The sequence below is a fragment of the Dioscorea cayenensis genome, chromosome 20, assembly GCF_009730915.1.
Source record: "Dioscorea cayenensis subsp. rotundata cultivar TDr96_F1 chromosome 20, TDr96_F1_v2_PseudoChromosome.rev07_lg8_w22 25.fasta, whole genome shotgun sequence".
NCBI lineage: Eukaryota > Viridiplantae > Streptophyta > Magnoliopsida > Dioscoreales > Dioscoreaceae > Dioscorea > Dioscorea cayenensis.
In genome coordinates this window covers 23,827,604-23,839,541 of record NC_052490.1, presented here as the reverse complement: position 1 = coordinate 23,839,541, position 11,938 = coordinate 23,827,604, and the positions used below count along the sequence as shown (strand labels likewise).

Sequence of the window (11,938 nt, the reverse complement as noted above, 5' to 3'; positions counted from 1 at the left end):
ACTGTTGCACTATGCAATGATTCTCAGTTTATCAACATTTCTTCTATATATATATATTTACGAAAAAAATTTAGCTGACATTGAATTAATAATGTATATTGTCCTAATAAAATAAGATACACTATTTAACCTATAATAACAATAAGGGAAAATTATTTATAAATCCTTACAAAGTTTTATTTTTCCTCTATAGTCCCTTTGATATTTGCACTTCCCATATAGTCCCTCTTTTTTTACATAGCTTCCTTTTGAATTCCTGCCGTGATATCCGTTACCTGTTTTCTCTATAATGATAGAAATGCCCCTCTTTTCCTCCCTTCTTATTCTTCTTCTTCTTCTCCTTGTCATTGTTCTTCTTTTTTGCCTCTTTCTTTCTGTCGTTTTGGGAGATGTTTGGGAAGAAGATGTTCAGCAAGAAGATGATGGTCATGAAGAACATGACGAGGAGCTTCATGAAAGTTTTCATTGTTACGGACTTGCTTCGAACAGGTTTGAACAAGTTATCCTTGATGACATCGCGATTCCGGTTGTGCATTTTGTTCAGGTAGGCACACTCAAAGTCAGATGAATCCCTCTCATGCCTAAAGGAGACAATGTCTTCCACGTAGGGGAAACCCATAACAATCGTGATGTCCTCAAGCTTGAACGCCAGCATGTTGTTTCCAATCTTGAACCGTTGGATAAAAAAAAACCTGAAACCCATTATCGTTCTAAACACCGCCGAAAGTTGAATTCTACATAGAAAGAGGATATTTTACATAAGAAGAAACGTATATTACACAGATTAACCCAAAAAATCCCCAAATAAAACATAGAAAATCCTGAAAGCCATCAATGTTCTAAACACCACCGAAAAGTCGGTTCTACATAGGAAAGCCAAAAAAATACACACGAAAAACACACAATAACAATCTGCAGAAACTCGGGCGACTTCTCCTTACCTTTTCGCTTGGTTTTTGGCTTGCAAGAACTCTCACAAGTTTGTGGGAACTTCGGTCGAAAGCCGAGAGTGCAAAGAGAACTCCGGTTAGCAATGCCTCTCGAAAAAAGTCGTTGGCGAAAGAAGAAGGAGAAGAAGAATGGAAGTTGAACAAGGGGAAAAAATGTCATTTTCACAGCCACTTAATTGCATTAAGTAAAGTGCAAATTATAGAGGGATTTATAGTCATCTCCGTTACTAGTATCTGGACTTGATGGGGATTTTATTGAAAAAAAAAATTACCGAGAAATAAATAAATTTCAAAGAGTTTTTTAGAGCTTGTGCAAATTATAGAGGGATTTATAAGTAATCATCCGTAACAATAATGATATTAATCATAATGTTAATTTTTATAGCCAGCAGGGAAATTAATTAAATGGGAATTAATAGGCATGGTTGGGACAATCGATTGATTGTGACTTGTGAGGCGTGGATTGAGCACGCGTAAGGCCGCAATTCGACCCATTCCTTTTTGTTCAGTGTTCATCCTCCCTTTGATTTGAACTGTCTTAATCGCCACAAGTTGACCTACTTTCACACTTGGATTCCAATTTGAAAAATCTTTTGGTCATAAATGACCAACTGCTCTTGTTATAAAATTGTCATTTTATCCATATTCTTTGTTTAATTCAAATCTCCTTTTAATTTCTTAGGTTTTAATCACCTTCCATGCCCTTCACACATGTCAGATTTACATATGTTCACATTTAGAAGAATCAAAATTCAATTTTTTTTATTAAAATTATTTAACCTATGTACTATAGAATGGTAAAACTGTAATTTTCTTCATTCTCTTTTAAAAACTAATGTGCTGCTTATGTAGTTTAATATATATTAATAAAATGGACATGTCACTCATCTCAACCATTGTAAGAATTTAATCCCTCCTTCTGAGAAGGAGTTATCATTGTCATTGTTCTATTTTAAAATAGTGAATATATATGGTTTTTTTAATAAGTAAGTTTTTTATGTGTTATTTTAATCCAAGTGGCCTTGGGTGGCCCAACCAAACTTTATTTTGGGACTCAAGAACCTGTTGAAAGACTAAAAGCATTTCTACTCTTCCAAATGCACCAAAGAGTGGAACCAAAATGTACGCACCATTCTATACCAATTTTGCTCAAACCTGCTAGAACAGTTTTGTTTAACCCTCTTAAATTTAAGCTAAAGAAGTCAGAAAAAATATGCTCAAAAATAAACCAGCAATCTCAAATTTTTTTAGTATAAAAATAGCCCTCAGGTAATATTATTTTTCAAAGTATAAAAGAGTAGGTCATGAGTTCAAATCCCTCTCCAGACAGTACTGTTTTTCGTACTGTTCATACACTGTTCATCCCGGATTCTTATATTATTCTTTGTACTATTCATATACTATACATGTTTATATTCATAAAAAAAAAGACTTTGTCACCTATTATTCAAAAATAATAATAATAATAATAATAATAATAATAATAATAATAAACAATCTCTAAAAGGTAAAGTGCACGCTCATCTCCTACAATGAAATGTGGGCAACTAATGTCCTTAGTCAAATGATTCTTAAAACGCACAACGACCTTTGGGTCTATTGGTACACGGGTCGCCGATAGAGCTCTCACCGAGTGGTGAGAGTTCGATTCTAGCGGGGACATATTTCTGGGAGTTATGAATAGTGGTTGCAGACGGGTGGTTCCAACGTCACGCATGGCCACCGTCCCCCACTTGTTCCACCGAGACTCAGTGCACGTCCCCTGGGGTCTCTAGTGGGCTCGCCCGCTCCTCTTCCCAAAAACGCACAATGTTAGTACTCAACCCATCGCACATTAACAACCATATGAAAAAAGGGATTTTTTTTTTTTCCATGCAGGGCAAACACCAAGCCCATTTGAACTCTTCCTTTAACAGACCTGATATCTAACTTTGTGAAAACCAATATGCCTAGCTCGCTGAGGAAGTCCTTAAACTTTGACATAGGTAACAAATGCCACACTAATGCTAGTTGCTAATGGGGCTGTTGTTCAAGTAAATTTGCCACCTACAAGTTAACTACATTCTTGTTAGTTAGTTAGTATTCCAAGTTGCAACTATTAAAACATAAAGGATTTGAACCATCACCAAGCAACCACATCCTCCTAAGATTCAAAACATTTTGGCTTTTAAAAAGCCTTTACAAGAGGTTGAAGAATTTTGTGAAACAGGAATAGACATAAAATCAGAGTGATGTAAATATTTTTTTCCTCGATAAGCTAGGCTGCATCTCTCCATTTCCAATTACTTATATATAACTGATTAGAAATCACACACAGCAAAATAAGCTGAATTAACTGAGTAGAAAAAAAAAGTCAACTAATATATACCTGACAAAAAAACTCCAGCTTACAATGTCAAAAGCCTTATTAGGAGGATCAATTTTTGAAACCCCCTCCCCCATTCTACTCTTATGCCTTATCAAAGTGTTCTTTTTTATCTATCGTGATTAATCGAATTCACATAATAAAAAATTTAGTTATTTTACAAATTTTTATAAAAAATTAGTTATTTTTTTAAAATTATCTATAATTTATATCTTTACATTTCTCTTTCATATTTAATTTCAAAGAGTCATTTTGACAATAATAAATATTTGTTGATGTTAGAAAATGACAGATAAAAAAAAACATAGAGTTGTGACGGATAAAAAAGAATGAAGGGAGTAAATAATAATGATATTATCATAGTAAACATGTTGCCATTTCCTAGTTTAATTAAGAAAAACATGAAAAACAGTAACAATGGATATAGATGATTCACGAAGAGTTTCGACAAAATTTTGTAGACTGTATGCAACAAACCATGCTACTTTGCTTATAAGACTTTGGGATTAAAGGTGAGTGTTGCAGGATCTGTGAGGCTTCAGGGAATTGGCTAGAAGTTTTCTGAGAGAGAGAGAGAGAGAGAGAAACAGAGGAAGGAGTAGAGGGGAAGATTGATTACTGGCAAGATGCTTTTCATTTCATTCAGGATTCCAGGCGAATCATTACAGAATTGTAACAAATTCATAACAAACTAGTGAGCTGACATTCATAACAAATTTAATTTATTACAGAATTGTAACAAATTCATAACAAATTCATAACAATCCAGGACAGGCTGTAATTCATTAACAACTTTCTTACTCTACCTATATCTCCTAATTACAATCATCCAATACTCATTGAATACTTCTTCTCTTGATTCTGGCGTATGCTCTTCCAGGTGGGCATCCCGCGCCTGTTTGTTGATTTCTGAACCAAGGTTTCCTTCGCAACAGTGAGAAACCTTTTTGATAACTCAGCCTTAAAGAAACCATCTGCTATTGCTTGATTAGCAAAAAATAACAAACAAGCCTTGACAGTATCCCAATATCTCTGAAAGAATAAAAGTTGAATTGAGTCAGGCTGTGGTGCTATAAGGTCTTTCTTAGAGAATAAAGTTGCATATCCATGGATTCAAGTTAAAATTATATTACTTTCAATTAATGCATGAATGTGCAACTTTGTTACGATCAATCTTAAAAAAAATATAACCAAAAGTTAACATATTCCTCTAAAACTAAAACTAAATTTCTTATTGATTATTTCAGAACTTCAACTTTTTATACAAAATTTAAAAGTTTTGGTGGATTACAACATAAATAGAAAATAGTACAGTAGTAGATTCTTCCAAACATCTTTGATGACTTTTTATAGTTTGGTTAATCTAATGATAGGCAATTAATGACTTAGTGATCCATTAAAAATAATAAAAACATCAGATTGCTAATGGAAGTAATAGTCAAGTAATTATAAACAAATTCTACATTGAATAGAAGAAGCATTAAATAAAACCAAATCAATACTAGCGTAATATTAATTAACTCATAAAATGTCATGCTCATCTGGTATCCGAAATTTTATGATTTGAAAAGTAAGAAGATTAAAAAAGAAAAACAGGAAGGAAGAATTATATTTGAAAAGGATAAGAAAAAAGACAAATTTAAATTTAAAGAATCAAACACATATTAAAATTTGATTAAATTAATGATCAATATTATGAATAATGTCAACCCTCTAACCTTTTTCACCGTATTACTTTCTGTATGTAAGTCTAAGTCCACTATCAAAATTAATGATAACAACTTGCACTCAAATCTCTTTCGGTGTTGTCCTCCACTATATATCTGCCCTATTTTAGTTTTCTCAGAAACATGCCTCTCCATATCAATCAGAGTCCAAAATGAGTTTTGAAAATTCTTATCAACCCACTATCTTTTCTAATTAATCAAGGGGAAACCTAGCCTTGACATATAGTTTAATGTTTAGATACGTTCTATCAGGCACCCCAATTTAAACTGAACAAATTAAATTAAAAAAAAAAAAAAGCTAAGTAAAAAATTTCCTTGGACTGAATCAGTCTCTTTAGTTTTAGCAGCCTTGTCCACTACAAACTACAAAGTGCCTGGTGGTCCCCTATGTTATTTTTTATTTTTTATTTTATGCGTTGTGCAAGAAAAATAGAGGGACAGATAACCTCCAAAAATAAATAAATAAATAAATAAAATAAAAGATTATTAAGAGTCAAAGTCTACAGTCAAAATACAAGCATTATTATGCCAAGTTGAAGAAGGCTTGAAACAGTCTCCTCCTCAACAAGAAGCAAGCCTCTATAAATTAATCATCATTAATTTCAACTGCCCCTGCCTCTTCATCATCTGTAAACAAAATACCCAACAACACAATCTGTGTCTGCGTGCAAGATGACCATGACTGAGGTCATCCACTCCGTCACCACCCTCATGTCCGTCTGCACAAAGCACGTCTCACGCGCAGCCAAGAAACTCCGCGACCACTCCACCATCAGCGCCTCAAAGCTCGCTGCCGCTGCCGCCCCCGTCCGCCGCAAAACCATGCCACTGATCGCCCGTGGCGCCAGTTACCTCCCTTTCTTCAAACATAAACAAAACAGGAAAAAGATCCGAAGTCCTCAAGAAGAAGAAAAAGAAGTAGAAGAAGAGTATGGGGGAGGAGGAGTATGGAGAAGGAGTATATTGATGGGTGAAAAGTGTCAACCTCTTGATTTCTCTGGGGTTATATACTATGATAACAATGGTAAACAGCTCTCTGAGATCCCAACTCCTCGTTCTCCTCTCCGTAGTCCTCTCCCTTCTTTTGCTTTCCACCCTGTTGTAGCTACTTCATAAGCAAACAGATCACTTCTGAGGTTCAACTCATCCACATCTATATTTATATAATTTTATGTACGAGTTAGTCTCTTTGTGGTTGTGTGTGAATTAGAAAGAGATGGGAGAAGAAGATAAGGTTACAAGGCAGAGAGAATTTGGAGAAATGAATTTTCTTTTTTCTCTAGTCTTTTTATTGTACTAAGTTAATAGGGAGAAGATTGAGAAAACATGTTTGGTAGTTTATAAAATTGATAAGTAAAGAAACATATGAATTCCTTACTCTAATTGGCATCTCCATTTTTTTTTTATTTCAGTTTGTTTTGATGTCTGTGTTTGAGATTGTTTTGGATGGAAAAAGTTTGAACAGGGAGAAGAAGGTTAAGGGTACAAGGCAGAGAGCATTGGATCAATAAAAAATTTCTCTGTTCTTTCAATTGCTCTTTAGAGTTGTGGGATTGCAGGAGGAAATTTACATAATAATAATAATAATAATAATAATAATAATAATAATAATGAAGATTCTAGGTTTTGCACTAATCAGTTCAGAATTAGATTAGAGAACAAATTTATGTGAAGAATAAAATTTGCTTCAGTTGGCACAAATAATCATAAGGGAAACAATATTTATTTTAGTTTTAACAACTTAATTAGACAATAGCAAAAGTAAACAAGTATACTAATTTTTTGATCAGTTTTGTCTCTCTAACAAACATGGCATTTAGAAGACATTGGGATTACTTGAAGATGTGAATAAATAAAAAAACAAATCATGCATGAAAGGGAAATTTCCTTATTGTGCCAGGTTTTACATTATCTGAACGAATGAATGAATGACAAGTAAACCAAATAAATCTACTGAAAGATTTTTCTTTTCCTTTACTTCATTTTCCCTCAAATGGAATTTAATAAATTACATGGGTGTTTTCAAACACATTATAACAATCATAATAATAAAAAGAAAAAACCTTAGACGCTATCTCAAGACTTAATAGAAAACAAATTGAAGTCCTTGTAAGTTACCATCAGTGTATTATTCATTGTTGTCAGCACCATACATCCACTTTACAATATGGTGACTCTGTTCTTAGCATCGAGCTGACTCATTGTTCTTTTGTTCACATCATGCTTTGTAGGTGTCAACTGCCAAATGCCAGCGAGGCTAAGGTTGTGCGTTCAATCAATTTAGTTTATTCGATCTAAAATATTAAAATATGAAATAATGTGATTTTAGTTTTTTTTCCAAACTGATCCAATTAAAAACAGCCAATTAGAATTGGTAACAGAATGAGTAGGATGGTAAATTTAATTAAAATTAATTTCTCTTTATATAAATTTGTTAGATTTGAGGCTCCTTAGTTGGCATCATTTGACATGTGTTGGTGATGATGTGGCAACTGGAAGTGATGTGGCCAAGCATGATGATATAGCAAGATGATGTGGAGATCATGGTGATGTGGCAAGACTTGAAAGAGCTATGAAATGCAAAGAAGATGTGACTCCAAGAGCAAACAAGCAATGACCATATGGAGGCAAACCTAATACCAAAAGGCATCATCTATATTTGACAAGAAGATCCAACATGGGTTACAACTACTTGGAGGACAAGATCTTATTATGAATACTATATTTAGCACAATCACTTGAAGTTCAGATTGAAGGGAATAGCTAAATATGGATGGAGCTATTTAGTGCAACTACTTCAAGTTTAAAATCTCACTAAACTTCAGTTTGGTAACAAAGCTATATGGAGGCACAAATTAGGAAAGGAAGATCTAAGTAACCAACGTGGGTCAAGGCTAAATGAAGATGGAAGCTACTTATGGGTGGAGCTATTTAATGATGCAACTATAAATGGAGAATATTGAAGACATCATTGAGAAGAACCAAACTTGGATGAATGGAAGATCAAGTTTGAAAGCTAGAAGATTGTGAAGAACTAAATTTAAATAAATGGAAGTTCAAGTTTAGTAATTGGAAGATTGTGAAGATTAAACTTTGATTACTTGAATATCAAGTTTGGTAGAAGATTTAAATATCCTTTGAAAGATTGTTGAAGACTATCTTTGGTATAATGGAGAGCGCCATATGGAGCGTCTCCAATTGCTAGGGTACTGCTGATAGGGTATGAGGAGGTGAGCTAGTTGCTGGTTAGTCGAGATTGCAAGGATTTGACTAGATTAACACAGACTTGGACATAGCCAGGAAGACCAGAGATGTCTGTAGGTCACATTGCAACAAAAGCTACGACTTAGTCAAGGTCAGCAAGAGGAACTAGTTGCAAGCTTGGTTACAACATGAGTTGTAACATCTGGGTTTGGAAAGTGTCTAAATTAGGAGTTACAGAAATCCTAAAAGAGAGATGCTATATTCGGGATGTGGAGATATTTATATAAGAGACTTTGATCTAAGATTTAGGATGAGACACCGGAGAAACCCAAGTGTGGGTGAGAGAAAGTGAGCATTGTGCAATCTAGAGAAGGTTTATATTAATCTTTGTGAGGATGAGTGCGAGAGTTATACTCATGTTTATTTTCCTATTTCAGTGGATTTTTATCTTCGCTTTGCCCTCTAGATGTAGGGAAGTGACGTGCCAAAGTGCTTTATCAATTTGGTGTGCCTCTTTTCTCTTTAGTTTGTGTGTGCTTGTGAGAGTGATTGCATGAAAGGTTGAGTGAATTCTAACTCACAATACACCTAGCGAAACTAATAATGTCACGCCTCATCCTGCATGTCCCACACGTGACATATCGCCGTAAGGCTAACCTATTCCATGTACAACACATTTATAATCACAAAGAATAGTTCATTAATAAATACATACATCAATATTCTTACACTTGATCAACAAGTTAACACTAAAGTATACTCAGTGAGGGGCTAAACATGGACTATAGCTCACACATGTTTAAATAAGAAACACAATATCAAAACATGTTTCAATTTCCCACAATAATGAAGATAATTTAAATAACAAGTAGCATAAGAGTTTAAACTGTCCTCAATGAAATGCATGATAAAACCTTTTGAAATCATCTAAGAATTCATACGTGTCTAAAATCCAAGTTCAAATGTTCCTTTCAATAGCTCATAATTGAGGATGTTTAGAAATAGATATATCAACAAATCAAAATAATCGATAGTATCCCAAATAGCTTCGGAAACCCTCCATCGCTAACCTTACCTTTGGTTAGGTCAGGAGCCACCAAGATGTATGTATCTTGCCGTTGGGCATTGGAGAACCAATGTGGTGACTCCGGGTATCCAACTTGATGAGTGCATTTCATATCATATTTATTTACCCTCAATTCATTATTACACTCATTCTTTAGCATAATTTTGTACATATTCGGTGCAATTTTGGGTATAGTTGTTCCATGTGCAGGATTTTGGGGTTCGAAGCAATTTAGAAGTGAATTCAGTGATGAAATGAGCGAAGAATGAAGATATTTGCTAAGTGCTCAAGCTGAACACAGGAAGAGCACGATCATGTTCTGTCCCACTAATTTTCTCTCCCTGGAGGAAATACCCAGCGAAATCTCAAGCAAGAGGGTGCTTTTAGGCCGAACACAATCGGGGCAGGAGCGTGTTCCTCCCATTGAATATTTCAGGTTTGATACATTTGTTTGCTTAACAAGGGAAGCACACTTCACTTGCTCCTAGCACGATTACGCTCAAGTGAAACATGGTCCACGCAAGATCTTGCTCCCTCCCACTAGAAAATCCAGGTGAGCGCTCAGTTAATTCACTCAAAGGCTCAACCAAGGAAACACGGTCTAAGCACAACCGTGCTTAGCCCGTGTTGAGCCTGAAATTGCCCTTTTAACTCTAGATTTTAGGGTTTCACTCTCATCTTTGTTCGGGGATTTTCTCTCCACTGGGAAGACTTTGAGGAGAACGAAGATCAAGCTTCATCACACCTTCTAAGGGGATCAAGAATGAGTCAGAGGCACAAGGGAAGTGGGGTTAGTATATCGAAGCTCGACAAGGAAGATTACCTTGTGAAGAAGGGAGTCATGCCTGCTTCCTTTGGTTCTTTCTCTTTATTTTCCACGTTGTACCCGTCCATGAGGGGCTAACCGTCCATGGTGCCCCGGGACGTGAACTATGATGCTTTGTATGCTTTGACTACTTGTTTGTAATGTCTACAGAGTTCTTTTAGATTCATGAATTTAATCTTGTATTACATAACTTGATATGTTGGATTGTGCGCAATTGTCTTGGTAAAACTCGATATATGGATTAATATAGTTGTGACTACTTGTGTAATTGCAAAACTTGATGTGTTTGAAATGCATAGTTACCTTGGCAAAACTTGGTGTACTTGAGAACCATAGATGCAACATTTCTTGTGAGCAAACACTTGAACTTTAGAATGTACCTGGTAGGCTTTAGAAGCAAGTCGGCATGCTATAGCTCATAGGGATCGTCCTGGGGCATTGCTTTCTTGTTGTTAAGATCTCGATCCTAATCACCCAACATCTTCATATGTTCTTTCCTTGTTCTCTTGTTTCTATTCTTTAAAACAATCCAATTCTTGCTTAACTAGACATCGGAAGAAGGGTTACAACTTTTAGTACAGTTCCTGAGGTTTGACAGCCCTACCCCTCATGGGGTACCACTTTATTACTTGTGTGTAATCTATATACTTACGGAGAATGCATCACAACCTTGCACACCTTCCAAGCTCTCTACGCATCCCCTAAAAGGGTGATACCTCATCTGAGTACTCTATTCCACCTCAACTAGGTCGCCCCATGGAAACTCTATTCCTTACTGTAGTAAGTACTAGAGCTCTGCTCCATTGTCACTATCAAAACAAATAAACAATATTCAACCCATAGGTTCAGTAGATACATCAACACAATAATATAAGTCTCATCAAGAGCTCATAAATTCTCACATATACAACTTTCACTCCAAGAGTGAATAGATTGATCATAACTTCTTAAATGAAAACCTTTTTAATCAAGAAACATCTATTTATCAATAATCATTGAAGATACATTTCAAGTATAACATCATTTGAATGAACTTCAATATAGTTTGCACATCTCATTTAACATCATAACTAAAATATCAAATTCCATGAAAAACATCCTTATGAAATATCTCATCAACAGTAAGATATCCAAACAAAATAAGATGTTCTTTGTGAAATTATGGGGAATAGCTAAATCATGATTTAACTATAATTTCCAAAAATCAAAGAAAACATTTCAAAAGCTTAATTAAAATAAGTCATCATTCAAAGACAAGAATGAAATGTGAACATAAGAAAACATGCATGATTTATAGTCCTTTATTTAGTAATTTCCCACTCATGAACTTGGTGAGCTATAAACTCCAGTGTCACTACTCCACCGGCTCTTTTCCCTCGCTTGAAGTTTCACCTTCTAGAAGCAATTGAACAACCAACACAAGCAACAACAACCATTAACAATAACTTAACCAAGTAGAATGAAGGAAAACATGCTCAAAATGGTAAAAGATTGCTTCTAGGGTTTTCTAAACAACTCATCTAAAAGATCTTATAAGAATGAAACTCTCACAACCCTCAAAAGTAACAAGAAAAGCAAAAGAAACCCAACTTGGTTTGGTGCTACAGTAACTCTAACCTAGACGATGAAAGGATCTCTCTCAATCCTTTTGGAAAAGGGCACCAATGTCAACCGAACAAGCTCTTGGCAATGAATTTGAAAAACACACCGATCATAAAAGAGAAGTGCCCGGGACCACTAAAGAAGTGAGGATGATGCTTAAACCATCTAAGGATCCGCTCAAGCCATAATTGTGCAATT

General features: G+C 35.0%; 1 protein-coding gene across 1 annotated transcript; it reads left to right on the top strand.

Moving 5' to 3' along the window:
- Positions 1–5,570: 5,570 nt before the first annotated feature.
- LOC120251698 lies at positions 5,571–6,218 on the top strand. The gene has a single exon (XM_039260321.1). It carries the CDS (start codon positions 5,715–5,717, stop codon positions 6,156–6,158), a length of 444 nt encoding a protein of 147 aa, XP_039116255.1. The 5' UTR covers positions 5,571–5,714; the 3' UTR covers positions 6,159–6,218.
- The last annotated feature ends 5,720 nt before the right edge of the window (positions 6,219–11,938 follow it).

Excerpts from the sequence above, each read along its gene's own strand:
- LOC120251698 (XM_039260321.1), top strand. The coding sequence starts at position 5,715 with ATGACCATGACTGAGGTCATCCACTCCGTCACCACCCTCATGTCCGTC.